The following is an 18057-nucleotide window of genomic DNA, read 5'->3' on the forward strand; positions in this document are numbered from 1 at the left end:
TTGGGTTTGTAGGCGGTATGACTGCGCTGGCTGGGTCTATTCCCAGGATGATGCGACCCACGCTGGCACAGAACTACCCTCGCAGTGGCTTCCCTCTCGAAGGTAAAGAGCTTCACCGATTGTCACTAATTTCTCATTAAGTCTTTATTGCCAGTTAAAAGGAACTCACTAACTTTTCGTCATTAATTAGGTCCATTATAATGTTTCAGATATCTCAACATGCTCAAGAGTCCAGTTGTAATAAATTAAATGTACTTTTTAAAAAGTGGTTTTACAACATATGTTTACACTTTTTTTTTTTAAATATCAATTTTATTTGACTGTGTAGTGTCAACTCCGCTGGGTCAAGGCCGAGTAAACCAGCTCGGTGGAGTTTTCATAAATGGCAGGCCTTTGCCCAACCACATTCGACATAAGATCGTGGAAATGGCCCACCACGGCATCAGACCGTGTGTCATCTCCCGGCAGCTGCGGGTCTCCCACGGCTGCGTATCCAAAATCCTGTGCAGATACCAGGAGACCGGCTCCATCAGACCCGGGGCCATTGGAGGCAGCAAACCAAAGGTACGTGCGTGAAAAGAAGAGAGCAAGACAAGACATTTAAGGATTAACTTGGAAAACTGCACCAACTCCACATGCACGGCCAATAATCTCTGAAACCTTTCTGCCATATAAAGCAGGCAACGACGCCCGACGTGGAGAAGAGAATAGAAGAATGCAAGCGAGAAAACCCGGGTATGTTTAGCTGGGAGATTCGGGATAAATTACTGAAGGATGGCATATGTCACCGCAACAATGTCCCTACAGGTAAAAGGGGAAGGAATTGATGATGATGGTTATTTTGATGATGATGATTATTATTATTATTACTATTATTATTATTATTGTTGTTGTTGTAGTACGATAGCATATTTGTAAATGTTATTTTAATTTAAGTGTAGATTTAATTGAATGCTCCATCCGTGCACTTTTACAGTCAGTTCCATCAGTCGCGTTATGCGCAACAAGTGTGGAGGGAAAGACGACGAAGAGGAAGATGAGGATGACATGGAGAAGAGCGAACTGGAAGAAAGTGACCGAAGGGGCAAGCACAGCATTGAAGGCATTTTAGGAGACAGATGTAAGTAACCAACTCCGATTTTCTTTTGAAAATGTGTAGCCTGTTATCTTTTTTTTGTTTTCACTTTAGTATTTTTTTTCCATGTTGTAAATTCATTTTAGAAGAGAAAAAATGATATGCGACTAGTTACTGTCATTCATATCATGTGCGTGATGTTGGGATGGGGGTTGCAGAGCATTGTATTTTGATTTGTTTATAGACCATGTCTCTCCGCCTAATGCTTTTCCCATGAGGCCAGATAGTTAAATCAAGCAGCAGGTGATAGTTTAGTGCTTGCAAAGAGTGTGTGTGAGTGCGCGCGCGCGCACGCGCTCCTATGTTTGCGGCGTTTTCGTTCACTCACTTTGCACCAACATCTAATATCCACCACTTTCAATGTAAAAGTCATTTCAATTGGAATTTTATTTTGCACAAAACCACTTGTTTAGAATTTGGTGGCTTTTTTTCTTCATGCACTCTGGTCCATCCTATTATTTAAAACATCCAGAGAGCGCATTGATTAAAGAAAGCTTTGGTTGCGATATGAATTTAATTCCGCAAGTTTGTTCGGACTTTTTTGTTTTGTTGGATATTTTTGTTGTTAATGTGTTAGAAACGGTTGAGTTCTAATCTAAATAGACGTTTTTATTTGAAAATATCACACATCGTTTCAATTGCTTCTCCTTTTATTTAGTCAAGTATCAACATTGAAATGTCAACATGTCCCGCAAAGTTGAGTGGAGTAGAGGATGAGCGATAAAGCGCCCTCTCCGAGGAGACACAATTGTCCCCCAGATGAGTTGATCAAACATTTGTTCAACGGTTTCCATCAGCGCACAAAGACGAGCCAGCGCGCACAACGGGGATGAACTTGGGAGACAAAGGCGCGGGAGTCTATTCGAGCCTCACGCTTGGGCTGTGCACGGACAAAAGAGCCAGCTTGGAAACACATTTGGTTGCTGCTAAAGACGAAAAGGAGAAACCTGTTTAGAATTCAAAAAGGGGAGAGGACAGCCTCTCTCCGCGGCAAAGCGCGACAAAACATAGGCCGCAATGATGGATGAATTATTCAGGGAGCGCGCCAGCCCTATTTTAGAAGCTGTTGACCAAGAGAAAATGGCCACTTTCCCCTACAAAATGTTTCCTTTTTAGGCTCTTCTATTGAGGCCGGCTGCCCGTCAGCCAGTACAATAAAAGCCTCAGGAACCCACTCACGTATAGTTGGGAGAAGCGCGTTGGTCCCCCACATGCATGCGCGCATATACCTCGCTGCAAACACAATTAAAAAACAAAACAAAAAAAACCTCAAGCTCAACATTTTAATACAGACATGGGTTAAGATTTAAAAGTGCAAAACCTTCTAAAATGACCATATGAAATATTAAATTGACAGAACAAATTCCAGTTCGAGACATATTTTATGTTTTTTTTTTTTGTCAAGTTCTATGAAGTGGTGTTTCTTTAAGAGAAACACCAGCGCCCAGGGGGGATCCATTGCTATTTGTCACATATCCAGACGCTAAATGGTCAATCAAATAAAGCCCCTGCACTTGGGAGGGTGAGCTAATAACCAAGACGCTTTCACTCTAAAACTTATGATCTATTATTGATTCTTTTGGTGGATGGCGGCCTTTCCTCCCCCGAACATTAATAATGTCTTTTAAACGATGTCGATATTGTGCTATGACACTTTTAATGACGGAGGGAGTGTATTAAAGAGTGTGTTGGGTGAATAGCCACCAATGTTCTCTCCCCGGAGAGCCCAGCTCTGGCCCCGGAGCGTATCGCTCACAATTGGGGCCGGCCACCGGTCCCCACTGACCCCCTCCCTTGCTTGCCGCCTGCTCCTCAAATCTCTTCAAGCAGATTAAATCGACTCTTTTATTTCATCCCACTTTCATCTGGAGAGCAACTCCTCCCCTCGCCCTCTGTTTCCTATTCTGTCTCTTCTGCTGTCAGCTCTGCATGTGTCACCTGCAAAGTTAGTCCACTTCCATGAAAACCTTTGAACCTTTTGTTATTCATTTACCGTCATGAAACAATTGCCTATAAAATAAATACAATTCATTCTTCTGTTTGCGACTAAAACAGTAAGTCCTAAAATTGACGAGCACATTTATTGGATAAGGAATCATGAAATAAAAATGTGCTAAACAGATTGTGACTGTGGAGCAGCCAAGAAATATTTTTGTAATTTAAGTCCAATTATTGACTTCTCTTCTACTACAAGAACTGCCCCTCCCCGCAGATAAACAACCAAAATACATACTAACTACTCCAGTGAATGTCAAATGAACAGTCATTATAAAAGCAATGAAAATGTCAAATTAATGAGGACTAGATTTTAGCAGTCGTAGGCAGTAATCTTTGTTTCCACTAGTTGGCTGTCTTAAGGACACTCATTGTTAATCTAATATACACGGCACCCAGCCAGAATCATATGATAGTCAACAACAGTCTCTTATGAAATAGTCTCTACTTTCTGTTTCCACAAAAGTGCCATTTTAGATTCTGTCAGATATGAATGCATTTGGCAGTAAGGTTGGTCCTCCAGCTCAAGCGTCATCGTAATACACCCATAAGACAAAGTAGTCACAGAGGGCCAATCTTCTCTTTACTGCCGCTTCAAGTTTTCACAGTGTGTCTTTAAGAGTCCATTCATCATTAGGTTAAATTAGCCAGATAATACAGACGAGTGTTGTTGAGGGACAGATAAGTTTCCATTTAGTCGAGTGCGCGCACACATACACATATACGCAAACATTCCTCTTTGCAATGCAAACAGTCAAAGGGATAACTTTATTTGGCGAAAGGGGATCCTGGAAAGAGCTAATTGAATAAGCTCCAAATCTTTGAAAAAACCCTTACCATGGTGAGCGCAGTCATCATGTCATAATTAGGTTTATTGAGGCGCATTCCTTCAATCTGCCTCCATTCTCCCAGGCTCATTGTAACCAGGGTCTGGGCCAATGGCTAGGGGACAAAAGGGAACCGTGAGCAGACAATACATGAAAGAGCCATTAAGATTTGGCTGGCTTTGTAACACAAACTGAGCAGGACTTTGTTTGTGCAAATAATGTGGGTGTGTTAAAATGACTTGGGTGGAAGCTTGCCGTGCTGCAAGTGTAACAGGTTGGCATACGCTGGATCAGTGCCAGGGGGAGAGGGGATTTAGGAAGAGTAATGCGGTTAAAGGCAAATGTGTGGATAAAATATATGTGACGTATAGCGCCGTATCTTCAAATGACTCCTTTGCAGTTTAGTCACCAAAGCTACAAAAGATAACTCAATCCAAATATTGAAGAAGAGTGCATGTTCTCCCGAAAGCCGCCGTAGTGATTCTGTCATGACGTGACAACGACAGGACCAATAAGGTTTTTGAGGTTCTTATAATAGCTATTGGCTATATGTGTCTTGAGCCAAGTGTCTGCTGAAGAGGGCTCTGTCTGTCTACTGAAAGAATGAATGTGTCACTCTGGGCATGAGGGCAAAGGAGGGGGGCACCAGGGCCAAGTGGCGAGCACCAAATCACGCTCCTCTACCCCCGGGGGCTATCAAGCCCGCTCTCCTCGTCCCGCAGTTCTCCCTCTCGGGAGTTTTTTTTCTAATAAGCCCATGCATGATGACTACCCAAGCATGAAAACATAGTTAGCCTCAAATGAATGGCTCCTCTATACTTCGTTAAAGCCTCTTTCTCTTTTCGCACTTTTATTGTGACTCACTGATATCAATTCAAAGAGCAATTAATGAATGCACACCGACTTTGAAGTCAGGCTGTGCTTTTTGGGAGGCTGCTGTGTGTGCAAGTGGATGGGGCTGGGAGGGGGCAGACTCTATTTGGGGTATTCCCCTCTTTAAGACTGGCTCTCGTGCCCCAGTCTTGGCCGTGATGGACTAGTCACATTGAACTGCTGCTGAGTGCGCCCCAAAGAGTGAAAGAGTGAAAAGGCCTAGTGAAGGTCAAGTAGAATGGCTCGCTTTAGAATAAGGCCTCTCTTTATCTCTTACAAGCTCGCACTATAGGGATAGCGACGAGGGCATGGATATGGCTCCGATAGGTTGTCTTTAATTATGCATATTTTTGTGATGTGATACTTTTGAGTTTAAAGCAAAATTTGAGTATTTTTGTTCATGGAAAACTTGAATCTGCTTGTCTCTATGACAGATTGATTACTTTAATGGGCACCCATGTGTTTGGGTAGTGTAAAGTTGAGAGTCAAAGATGAAAGAAGCCAGTCAATGTAAACATTTGCGGGTGCTAAATTGTGTGTTCACTCACATGAACAGCAACAGGTACAATCGAGGTTGTAAACCACAAGAGGGTTTGTAGTGCTGATCATTTTCACGACATAACATTTGGGAAAGCACCGCAAGTGGAAAATGAACTCAACTTAAATTTATTTATACACCTCTTTGAAAAACAACCACAGCTGAAACAAAACGCTGTGCATGGATAAGATCGCACATAAAAATCAAACAATCAAACACCCGTTTTCACCCAAGGTTCACCCAGCGCTGAGAAACCCGAGGAGGGCAGGAGCGGTGGGGCCACAGTCTCTTAGACGAGCCGGTGTCGGGTACCAGAGCAGGCAGGCGTCCGTGGGACCCGGCAATGTCATTACACAACAAAGTGTGGCATAAATCTTTTCAGAGGAAGCAGCCGTGTCTCAGTGGAACACACGAAGCTCCACCCTGGTCGCCTGCTGGCTCTTTACGATACAGTCGTTATTTCATCCGTTTATCCCCTCCCGTTATGATTGATAGGAGGAATGGTTTAAATCTCCTCCTGTCTTCCTCGATGCTCTCTCACTTTGGCGTGGGTTGTCTTCCCTTGAGGTGTCCCTCTCTATATCTCCTTCAGAAAGTATGCAGGGAATGCAAAGTTGTTCATTGGAGTTGTAGGTGTGAGCATCATAAAAAAAATGCCAAATAAATGTGCTGATACTCTACCATTAAAGATCATGGCTAAAATGCTGTAATTTTGCAACCAGTAAAGCAATGATAATGAAAAAGGATGAAAAATGACAATTTAGGAATTGCTTTGTTAGGAGTTTTTTGATAGGGGATATGATATGACTCCCTCTTGTGACTGGCTCCGAGTCATCTCTTAAATCATCCAGAAGCTCAAAAATGACATTGATGAATAGTCGGTCGATATGTTGCAATAATTTATGTTGGGATTTCCAAAAGGTTTAAAACTTTCCCCTGCTGTTTGTTTTTTTTTTTTCTGTGCTGTGCTGGCACCGCTTTGCATGCTAGTTTGCACATGCGATTAAAGCGTGCTATGTAAATATTCAAAATCACACAGTACAATTTGGCTCAGATTTGACAAATCACATTTTGCACACTAACTTTATCTACTGTGTTTGCTTATTCTGGTCCTACATCACAGAATAAACTGCACGGTAGTGAGTTTTATCAGACAAAATCTTGGTTACCTCAATAAGACAATCTAAGCCTGTTAAGCTTTCACGTCGATTTGTGTGTGCGCTCACGTTTGCGCCAGTTTTTATATAATAATATAAATCCATTTTCTGTATTTTGAGATAAATGGCAAAAAGTTGCTCGGACCTGCACATTTTTACACTCTTTTTAAAATGTGAATTCATTGACTCAGTGTAAACCACTTTAGTTAAATGATTCTATAAACAATAAATCGCATGAATGTAGTCATAATTTTACAATAATTCTATTTATTTTATTTATAAGTACTTTTGTCTTTTCATCTCCTTTTGGAAAAGAGTTCTTTAGTATATAAACGTTACGCTTACACACCAAGGCAGCAAATGTAAGCCAGATCACTCTTACCTCTATAAGTGAGAATGACAGTTAACATGTGAAGAGTTCACCTTGTTGGCTCTTGACATAACTTCCCCCTCCCCTCCATGACCTGAGCGGTGAGACGGATTTAAAAGACAGGGAACAACAAGGTCATAGGGCTGGCTGCATGAGGTTACTCTCTCTTCACACACAGGAAACAAGGTTAGAAACACGTTTAGTTAAAATTGACAGGTAACCATTTCCTTATATCCCCCACCACTAATTTTAACAACTTCCATGGCCATCGGCTTCTCTTTTTGCAACAAGGATGTGATTAATCGCACTTGTCTAGCCACGCGCATAATTTGTTGTCCATCTTAAAACAGTCCACTTGTGAAGGTCACAACTTAGCAAGTCAAGTAAGCCCACCACCCAAAAAAGCCCAACCAGGCACACACCATCTTTTTTTTTTCTAAACCAGAGCGTCACAGATGGGCCCATAAGCTGTCAGTAAAGCCATTATCTAACCCAGCATCTGCTTGCGTTGACTTCTATATACTGTTTAATGCAGTCAGCCAGTCACTTAGTCCCCCGACGCCTGAATAGAAGCGGCATGGTTGTCCCGCCCAAATAAATGCTGCGTTTGTCTCCTCTGCCTTTTGTTTTGTGTGATTTTGGGAGGGGAAGGTGCAGAGAAAGGGGGTGGACAAAGTGTCACCGCCTCACTGTTAACTAAAGCCCCAGAAGTGTTCCTGGGCCGTGCGAAGAAGGGGTGTAAATAATCCACATATGGTCGGTCAATTCCCCCAAGTCCTCAAACTCAAGCTGGACACGTCGCTTTTGCTCATTTTCTCTCGCTCTGCCTCTCACGCATGCGTGCATGTATGTTGAACCAGAACTGTCTCATGTCTCAGTGGACATATTTAAGCCTTTGTGTACCCCCCATTCTTCACCCCACCAACTAAGCAGCAATACTGAAGTCTTTCCAAAAGTCTGTTCCAGCTAAATCCTCTCCCTTCCCTCTGGTTTTCCCTGGCGTGGCAGGAGACATTCTGGGTTCTCTTGGCTCCGGAGCGGTTGTTTTGCTCGGGGTCCCTCAAACTGGGCCTCTTGGGGCTTCAGTTTGGTTAAATTAAACAGTTTTGTTTTCTCCTCTGACCCTCTCGACCCTCCCCTCCAACTGCTTCTCCTATTTTGAGGAAATGCTCCTCAGGTCGCCTCCACCGAGATAATGATACCCTTTTAAGCATTTTATTTTCTTCATATTTTGACGTATGAACCCGATCAGCCCCCCGCCTTTTTTTTTTGCTATAGGGTGGGGTAAACATAGCAAAAGAGAAGTCAAGTTTGCTGAATTTTCAAGATGAATACTGGCAAGACAGCAAGAGGATAATTTGATTGGCTAATTGTGTTTGACAGTGCCAAATCGATGCGATCACATCTTAAAGACAACAAGGGAATGATGGAAAATGGGGCTCTCTCAAACCATTTGCTTCCAAAGTTGGATAAGTTCCCAGAAACAGAAAATGTTGAAACTTTTCTTTTTATTACTCTCTCACAAAGACCTTAGAACGACTGTGGCGCTTATTTACGATGAGAAAAAATGTTTTGAAAAGTGGCTTTGTGTTTGTGCTTGACCACTCATCAAAGATAAAAGGAAACAAAATGGCAGTCAAAGAAGGGACAGCACGATTGTGGGGGAAGGCTGGGCTTATGTAAAAAGATGGCCATGTGCTTGTTGAGCTCCTGACTCAAGCTTTATCAATAGAAACAATTATAGACCGTGATTGGGAGGATGTCTCTTGGCATTACTTGATACAAAATGTCATCTCATGTTGTTTACCTCACATCAACTTCACGTAGTACAAGTGGTGACCAGCTGTCGCGTGAGTAGAAGTATTACTTCTACTATGCTTCTCAATAGCGCTGACAAGAAAGTTGTGTTTCCACTATTTTACAAAAACTTAAACCAACACAAAAAAACAACCCAGATGCTCAGACAGACTATCCCCTCGGGTACATTTACATCAGCAACGACAGACCCCAATGCTCCCATCAGCCCCTGAGGTGCTTGTACAGTTTCCTCCAGAGGAAAGAGTTTTCTTTGAGGGGGAGGGCTAAAATGCCTCTGGCTGTGCCCCCATCTCCCCCATTCCTCTTTATGCACCCCCTTCCCTCTCCGGCTCCCCCGTGGGGCAGGTGACAACCCTCCACTGTGAAGGGCCGAGGGAGCCATGACGGATTCCACAGATGGAGCGTGGAAATCGCCAGCAAAGAGTTCAGCTCTTTGCAGCAACAAAGGGCCGGAGAGTCAGAGAGAGAAATATGGGTGGAAAAGAACGATTGGAGGGGGGGGGACAAAGCAAGACAGTTAAGAGAAAGAGGACAGGGAGGAGTAGGTATTGGTTGTTTAAAAAAGGGAATATTTGAAAATTGGATTTTCGCTGAGATTTTTAATGAGCCACAAATAATTACAATTGATTATCATTTTATTATGAAAATGAGTTTCACTACACAGAACTTTCACAACCAAAATTGTAGCCTAACATTGATTGAACACACCTTTTTCTGACTTTGTCCAACTTTTTCAACTTAATCTTTTACTCTTTAACACACCCAGACTATTTGATTGGAGACCAAATTCCTTTTGCACCACGGATTGAACATCGGAGCTGTGCTTCTGAGACTGTGACTGATTGCAACAGGAAGGCGGTTGGGGGTCCTGTGTGGCTCAACAAGGAAATAAAATGCTACTGCCTCAGTTTCAACAAGTCATTGTTTTAAAGCATACGCCAGGAAGAAGTGTAGAAACATCAAAACTGCTTTTTTTCTTTTGCACTTTGAAAAGAATGACATTTGCCATTATGTGCCATTAGGTCATGGCCACCTGAGTTTGGAAAAAGAACAAATTATAGGCATGTATCTGATACCTCAGCAAAGTGTCAAAAAGTGAGAGTCCATGTAACGTTTCAACGCACATAGAGCGAAACAAATGAGCCAATTTGAGCCGTCCATGGAAGATCAGACTGTAGATTGTTCACATTGCCCAGTCGAGGTGCCACGTTCTTTTCTTTTGAAACTATGGTAGCAGTTTTAACTGATAGGTAATTCCAAAATGATTAAGGATTTTCCCAGCTACCTCCACTTTCCCAGGGCCCAAATCCCTGTGAAATGCTGAGGAACGTGCATGCTGCTAAAGTCGGGGGGTGGGAGGTGTGGGATTCCATGTGGTCCTGCTTGAGAAACCCACTATGTGTTTGTGTGTGTGTGTGGGGGGGTCTTTGTTGTGTGTCGGGGGCAACAAACCTTTCATCTAATTTTTTGCCAACCTGTCCACAACACCAAAGGCCTATTAACCGCACCCCAAATTCCAACCAACTTGTATGTTTTTATGTTTTCTATTCAGTTATGTTATTTTGGGTGGGTCTGTCAAGTGTTACGACAATACTACCTGCTTAGTTGTTGTTTTAGATTAGACACTATTAGAAAACGACTGTACAATGATGGCACTGCAAGATTGCAAAATTGCAATTTATTCTGAAAATGCCTCTATTTCCCTTTACACCCCCCTTTTGAAAATATTTTACTTTTTGCCTCCCTCATGAATGTTTCTTTACCAATTTGCCCCTAATGCATGTGTCTACGATGGGGGTGCAAGGATCAGTTTCACACAGGGGGCCCTCATCTGGTTGGATTCACTCGTCATTTTATTGTTGTTTCTGAGAAGTTGCACACTCAAATATTGCCTGTGCTGAGGTTGAATTAATTAGGTGTAACATAAAAGGTCTTGGTGAATTAATAAGGGAACCAAGAGTGTGTTTGAAGTACTAAATTAAAAGACATTGCTGGATTATTGTATGGAAATCACAATTAAATTAGAGATCCAAAGTACAGATAGAATAAGGAGAATTTAGCACTGTCAAATTTAAGAATGGAGCTTCTAAGTCAAGTTGAACATTCACTATTACTTTAATTGTTTTTGTATCTATGATAATGAAACACCATTGGGCATCGAAATAAAAAAAAATCAATTTGGATATCTAGCCTATACTACTAGGTATACATGCAGTATTAGAGGATATCAGCTCAATGCTGTATTTACTATATGTGTTTTTGCTGGATCAAATATTGCAGTTTAAATTTTAAAAAAAATATGACAAACTTTGCTACATTTTCTTGAGATTGGTAAATGGACTTGGGGTGAAGAGTCTAACAAGTCACAAGTTACCTGAATAAGCAGTTTGTTCAATGGTCATGCATGCTTTCCCTCTCTCCCATGTGCTCTCATGCACACACGCACAAACACAGACACACACACACACACACACGCACACACACACGCACACACACACAGGGCAGAAGAATGGCCCCAAGATCCAAATTAGCCTTTTGTGTGCCTTTTAGTCCACCAGTACCCCTGTGGAGCTGTGGGATTTTCTTCCATAGAGATTATTCACTCACAATAATTCTCCTGAATGGAAGTCTGTTTGGCCACAAGACCTCGAGGAAAACTATCCCTTGACAGTGCAGGTGCATGTGTGTAATCAATAAACAAAAGGTGATTACATCACTGTGTTTATTTTCTTCGTCGAGTCTGTCTTTTCAAGATCAGGTGGCCAATGTGACTCCTTATTGACTCTGATGATACGATAAACCGCTTAACAAAATACAATTTGAACGTTGGTGAGGAAGATGCTGCATCATACTTCTTTTCCTGTTTAAACATCTGCTGCAGGGAGAAAATACTGAGTGCTTTTTTTTCTGTCACCCTTTGACTAGCGAGTCACTCAGATGAGGGTTCGGAGGTAGAGTCAGAGCCTGATCTGCCACTAAAACGGAAACAGCGGCGCAGTAGGACCACCTTTACGGCAGAACAGCTGGAGGAGTTGGAGAGGGCCTTTGAGAGGACCCACTACCCTGACATCTACACCAGGGAAGAGCTTGCCCAAAGGGCTAAACTGACTGAGGCCAGAGTGCAAGTAAGAGATGACATACCTACTGATGATGATGATGACGACACATTGACCACATTCGTTGACTGTACACTAGCGCATCATTTTTAATAATAATAATAATCATAATAATAATTTATGTATTAAGTGTTCAACAGGTGGAATTTTCTTTCTGAAACCATCATAGCTAAAAATTGCAACACATGGTAAAATCCATAGTGAGCAAGAGTCAAACTTCACAACAAAAATATAACAAGAAAATAGTAAAGAAAATTTTTAATTGGTATCAAAAATACATTTTGGAAGATAATAAAGCCATATTACAAAAATATGTTGTTGACCAGTGTTATTTATTGGGAATCATATTTCTAATTCAATACTTGGTGATGATGGTGTCAATGAAAACATTGGTATTTCCCTGAAGGAAACTTGTGCAAAGGAGTTCATTAAACTGTTGATTCAGTCCCTTCAATATTGATATTTTCAAGTTTTAAAAGTTCCAATTAATCAATACGAAGCTTTACAAAGAGTAGAGTTGCTCCAAGTCCTTTTTTTTCCAGGAATAAACAAAATGAACCTGCTTACGCTCCATAAAGGAATCAATGTCACTTTACTATGTTCCTATGGATCCAGCGCGTTGTGTTTCAACATCAACTGAATACGCAATACCAATATCCTCACATATGCCAACAATGTCAAAACCAGGTATGGTTCAGCAACCGAAGGGCCAGGTGGCGAAAGCAAGCAGGGGCCAACCAGCTGATGTCCTTTAATCACCTGATCCCAGGGGGTTTCCCACCTTCAGCCATGTCCAGCCTTACTCCTTACCAGCTCTCTGACAGCGCCTATTCCTCAGCATCCATAGCACAAGGTACTTCCATAAGATTCCAACACACGTTCGTACCTCTCAAAGAAATATTGCTAGACTACAACCCATCAACCTTGTCCAATGTAGAGCCACCCAGCACGCTACACCGACCACAGCCTCTCCCGCCGTCGTCGGGTCACCAAGTGTCTAGTGGTGGAGGACAAGGTGAAGGAAGCTCAGCCTACTGCCTTGCCTCTGGACGCCACTCTTTCTCAGGATACTCGGAAAGCTTTGTGAGCCCAGCCAATCCCATGAACCCGGCCATTGGAAATGGACTCTCCTCACAGGTGAGTGAACATCGACAGCCTGGCATCTCTGACTTTGACGCTTTTCTAATGATTATGTTCCCGATGATACTGTCCTATCACCGCTGTGTGAGGCAGTGGAGGCCTGAGCCTCAGGTTGTCAAGGAAATAGATTGGCAAAAAATGATTGAACCAAAATAGTTGCCTTTCTTCTGCATAATTTTGCCATAAACATTTTCATTGAAATGACAATCACCACCAACAGTGGATGTCATGCACCGAAATCTTTGCACAAAATATCATCCAGAAAAAAAAAAACATAATAATATTGTGGCTAAAGTGAAAGAGCACATTTTCAATCCTTACCAACGACTGCAAACAGAGAACAGCAAACACTGGAGCCTGAGCCTCAAGGAAAGTCCTGTGATTGCATTCTTAAAATGCCTCCCTTGATATTACCCTCTAGTGAAAGCAGAGTTCTTATTTATTTGTATGTTTCATATGTCGAGGAAGGAATATTTAGTCTCAGATGTTTTTCCCCCCTCGTCCCGACATTTTTCTCGCCGGACTCCTGGATACACTGATTCAGGCCTCTGGCTACGGCAGTGTTCCAATATGAAACACCCTGGAATGGCAAGTCAGCAGCCCTCTCATGAGGCAGGAAGCGACTCCGGGCAAAGAAAGAGACATTCATTATTGGTCAAGACGTGCAACAAGCAGAGATATAACACAAGCATTGGCGTCATTAGAGCAGAACTTTGCAGTTACAGTGGCGGCGGGTTACTGGTTTCGGCAGCATTTTTTGGCAAGTTCCTGCTCATTTTTGCGTCCAGCAAGCCTTCCAAACACAATTTCTTTCTTTTTTTCTGAGGAAAATGTTACAGGGCATGAGAGGAAACACCACTCCTCTCTCCAAGTCAACATGGACTCCTCTCTTACTTGGAAATGATTTAAGCAGTACCATGTGTGTGAGTGGATGTAGAATAATATGTCACTTATAGGGCCAGGAGGACACATAGTGCTGCATACCTGCTTCTTATTAGGATGGCTCTCGGAGCCTCAACCCGTTGATCACATGTAGGGTGGATATGATACATTTAGAGCTTGCAGGTTTAGTTACACTGCCGTTGCAAGGTGATGAGCGCAGACTCGATTTCTCATCAAGAGGTTACTGGAATAGTTGGTTGTGCGCTTCTGAGAGAGTTAGTGCTATCAGTCCCTATTTGGACACCAGTTGAACTGCTTTGCCCTGCAGCTCTTTTCCATGCTTTGCCGGCCAAAGAATAGTCCTCCAAATTCGATTATTGTGTCGCTAATAAAGACCAGGTCAAGAGCTAATGCTTTTCTCAAGCTGCAAATGTATTCTGAGGTTTTAGTTAAGTGAAGCTTACGGACGTTTTTCTTTTGACATCAGAGATAAGTTATCTTTTGCTGTGATGTTTTTCAAGCAGTGGAATTTTAGAATTGTTGGGACTGTGGATCTCGAACAAATTATTTAATTCTCAGTCTATGAAGCTGAGTCCATATGCTTTCTGACAGTCTTTTTAAAGATCTCTGATGCATTGTGTATCAATGCATACGCAGCCAAGTATCTGAACTTGGAAACTTTTGTAAAACAAGCCAAACAACACACAACATTGTTTTCTATTCACATATTAGACTGGTGCTATTCTGGAAACTATATCTTCTCATCTGTCTTTCCAACAGGTGATGGGTCTGCTGAATCACGGTGGGGTTCCACATCAGCCGCAAAGTGACTATGCCATCTCACCTCTAACTGGCGGTCTTGAACCGGCTGCCGGCATGGCCGCCAGTTGCAGCCAACGCATGGATCACATCAAAGGTCTGGAGGGTCTGACCAGTGTTCCCTCAATGTCAGCTCTGCCCTCCCTGCCCAGCTCGCAGTCCTACTGCCCCCCATCCTACAGCTCCCAGGGCTACACAGTCGATCACATGGCGTCCTACCAGTATGGCCAGTACGGACAAAGTAAGGTCAATAGAATTCACTTTATATTTTTTTCTTTCACCACTGCATTGTTTTACGCACCCATGGCTTACTCTTGGGGAAAACAACCATAACAAAACATTCGGTCAAGCTTCACAGAACCAACTTGAGCTTGCTGTCTTAAAACATTAATTGATAACATACTTTCAGTTATGTCAAGTTGTATTCTTCAATAGTGTTAGCATCACAAATATAAAAGATATTACTAGGGCCAAGTAATTGAAACTGCTGTGACTGCTTGGAAGTCAAAGGACTGTTTCTGAAAGCACGTGGGTGAATCACTGTCCTACCTAGCACACTGGTTTGAGGTTATTCTTTTATTCCCTCATGTTCCCCTTAGAAAACACATTTTTAATCTTTGTCAGCATTTTCTGTAGAATTCTTTGGTTTGTAATTTTTGTTTGTTAAAATTTGTTTGTTTGCCCCCTACAAAAAAACTAATCCTGCATTGTCATACTTCGACAATCCTTTCTGTTAATACAACGTTTCCTAAAGGCCATTTTCTCAACCAGCATGACTGTGGGCTAGTACACAAAGCAAAAATGTGAAAAAAATAACTTCATTGGCCCACACAGAACCCTGACTTCAACCCTATTAACCATCCTTCGGAATTTGATTAGGTCTGAATCAATGGACACAAATGAGGAAGTTGTTATTTTGACAATTTAGACAACACATTTTCTTTCTTTCATTTGCACTTACCCTCAACAGAATTGTGTCTAAATAGTGGAGATACTGTCCTGCTTGCAAAGGTGCCGCCCCACTCCAAACTCAGCTTTTGGGGGTAATTGTGCATGTCTGATTGCCACCAAAAAGTAATTCACCTAAAACTGTGAGACAGTCATTCAGTAGAGTCAGATTCCATCACGGAAAAGTACAGCTCCAAAAAGGTTTGAAGGTCCGACTCAGCGTGTTTGCCCTTTAAAGAATATTCACTTGTTGACTCATGAGAGGGTCTTTTCATTTCACATTACTGTTCTGAAAGTCTTGCAGTCAACCTCAGACAAATCAGAATTTGCAGGGCAATGTCGTTTTCTGCTATGCTTTGATTACAGCAGCCAGCGTTTCCAATTTTGGTCCGCAGGGGCTTGGCCAATCAGTCTCATCCAATAATCTTGTTTCAAACGCTGGACGGTTCTCTTCAAAGAGCGTGAAACTGAGCTCAAAAGTCATGATTAATTTTGCGAAAATATCAAATAGATATGGAACTTTATATCAAAGAATAGAACAAAATATGTTATGCAGTATTCCCATAATATAACATAGACCAAAAAAGAATCTTGGTTGTACACGTGAAAAACCTTTAGCCTGTTTGTGTTGTACACGGGCCTAATAGTGCAAAGGCGTTCACCAGGGCAACCCGTGTTCTCATACACCTACGCACCATCACAAGTCCATCTTGATGTGATTAATCAGTGGGACTGGATAACCAGCGTGCAGTTGGGCTTGGAGCTGCAAAAGAAAAGTCTTTTCTGGAGGTGGATGGATCCTAATAGCCTCTGGCAGGGCGGCTATTAGAAACAGGTGTGAGGACTGAGGTCAGCTGGGGAGGCAGCATTTAGCACGACTGCTTCAGGTTCCGTTCTAGTGAAAGGGATGGCGGTCCGATCCATCACCGGACTGCTGAAAGAAGAGTTGGAATTATTTTTTTTCTTACTGTTTGGTGGTTACGAGACTATCTTTCTTTTGGTCTTGTAATATGACAGCCCGGTGTGTTATTGTCTTTGGGTTGTGAGTAAAATTTGACGAACAAGTGATTATATGTTACCTCCCAGTAAGTCTGTTGTTTTTTAGTTGACTTCCATTTATTGTGCATCTATTTTATCAAGGCTATAAAGCCCCCCAAGGGCATTAAAATACTTTCCAAGCTGTGGTGTGCTTTCCATGAAAAGATGAAAAAGTGATGGAAAGAAAGAAAAGTGTGACTAAAAAAGAAAAACAGTTCAGTGAAAATCAAATGAAAAAAAGTAGCCGTTCTTTTTATTCTTTTATTGATATCATTGTTAGTTTTTATTAAATATTTTTCTGTTATTTTTCCTATTAAAAATGTTGGTGTTTGTCAGAGGGCTGGAACAAATAGTGTCCTTTCCTTTGATTTGAGATACAAGTGGTATAAACAGTCACGGAATGAATAAAACTTGCAAGCCAAGGTACCACTGTGACTCAAGATCACCATGGCAGACATAAGTAATAACAATTTGCCTGTAGCTGTATTGATCTTTGTTTGATCTGTGGTGCACCTCAAGGAAACATGTCAAAAAGAAAGAGAAAGAAAGAAAAAAGAAACGACAGTTTCAAGAATATGTGTGTGATTCAGTATGAAGATGGGTTGGACAATAATGCAAAATTGCTTAAAAAAATCAATACCTCTATTTTTTTATTTTTAAAGTATTGCTATTACATTCACCTAATTATTTACTATATTAAATCCGCACATTTTATGTGTAAATTGCTTGACCTTAGACTTTTGATATGCCCGTACAAATTTGTTAAGGGACCAGCATCCATTTGACCATAAATCTCCATCTTTTATTGTCTTTCTACAACATTTGATTTCAAATCCGTATTTCCTGTTGTCATCACTCCTCATCCTTTTTTTTGTATTTGTTTTTTCAGGTCCCCTTCCTTATCTGAGGCCTGAGATTGCCTGACCCAAAGCTTGAGTCCACAAAGAATGAAGACGATCATTCGTCAACAGGACCAAAATAAATTGGATTATGTTCTCTGATGCAGGACATTTCATGATTATATCTTGTGAAAGCAAGAGAGCTATAAGAAGGGAACATGAGAAAGAATATCCAACCAAAAAAAAAAGTCATCCACTGTGGATGAATTGCGGATGAACAGGACAGAATTCAGCGCTTAATTTGGTCAGTTCTGGACATGTGGATTTCTGACCATTTTTACTTCTCAGTGAAGTCCAACAATCACTCCCTGTGGGGTCATTTCTTTTTTTTTTTTTTTTAAACGATGATGAACCCCACTGTTTCGCCGCAAGAGTGACTCGAGGCAACATGTTTACATATCTTACAGCCACATGACGATGTATGAAATTCCATGTAACACCAAATGAATCTCCCAAATCGTTTCTGCCCGGACGGGTGGGAGGAAACACGCTTTGCTGATTT

General features: G+C 41.8%; 1 protein-coding gene across 3 annotated transcripts; it reads left to right on the top strand.

Moving 5' to 3' along the window:
- The first annotated feature begins 17 nt into the window (after positions 1-17).
- On the top strand, positions 18-17580 carry pax3b (paired box 3b). 3 transcript variants are annotated; one of them, XM_085915744.1, is made up of 9 exons: positions 18-102; positions 329-564; positions 678-807; positions 977-1120; positions 11639-11838; positions 12517-12682; positions 12767-12966; positions 14632-14911; positions 17546-17580. In XM_085915744.1, the coding sequence occupies exons 1-9, from the start codon at positions 18-20 to the stop codon at positions 17578-17580; spliced, it is 1476 nt and encodes a 491-aa protein (XP_085771870.1). The 3 variants fall into 3 exon arrangements, with proteins under 3 accessions (XP_085771870.1, XP_085771873.1, XP_085771872.1); XM_085915747.1 differs by having other exon boundaries at positions 678-735; XM_085915746.1 differs by having other exon boundaries at positions 14632-14916; positions 17546-17563.
- The last annotated feature ends 477 nt before the right edge of the window (positions 17581-18057 follow it).

This window comes from Syngnathus leptorhynchus, chromosome 7 (assembly GCF_054491065.1).
Source record: "Syngnathus leptorhynchus isolate UIUO chromosome 7, UIUO_Slep, whole genome shotgun sequence".
Taxonomy (NCBI): domain Eukaryota; kingdom Metazoa; phylum Chordata; class Actinopteri; order Syngnathiformes; family Syngnathidae; genus Syngnathus; species Syngnathus leptorhynchus.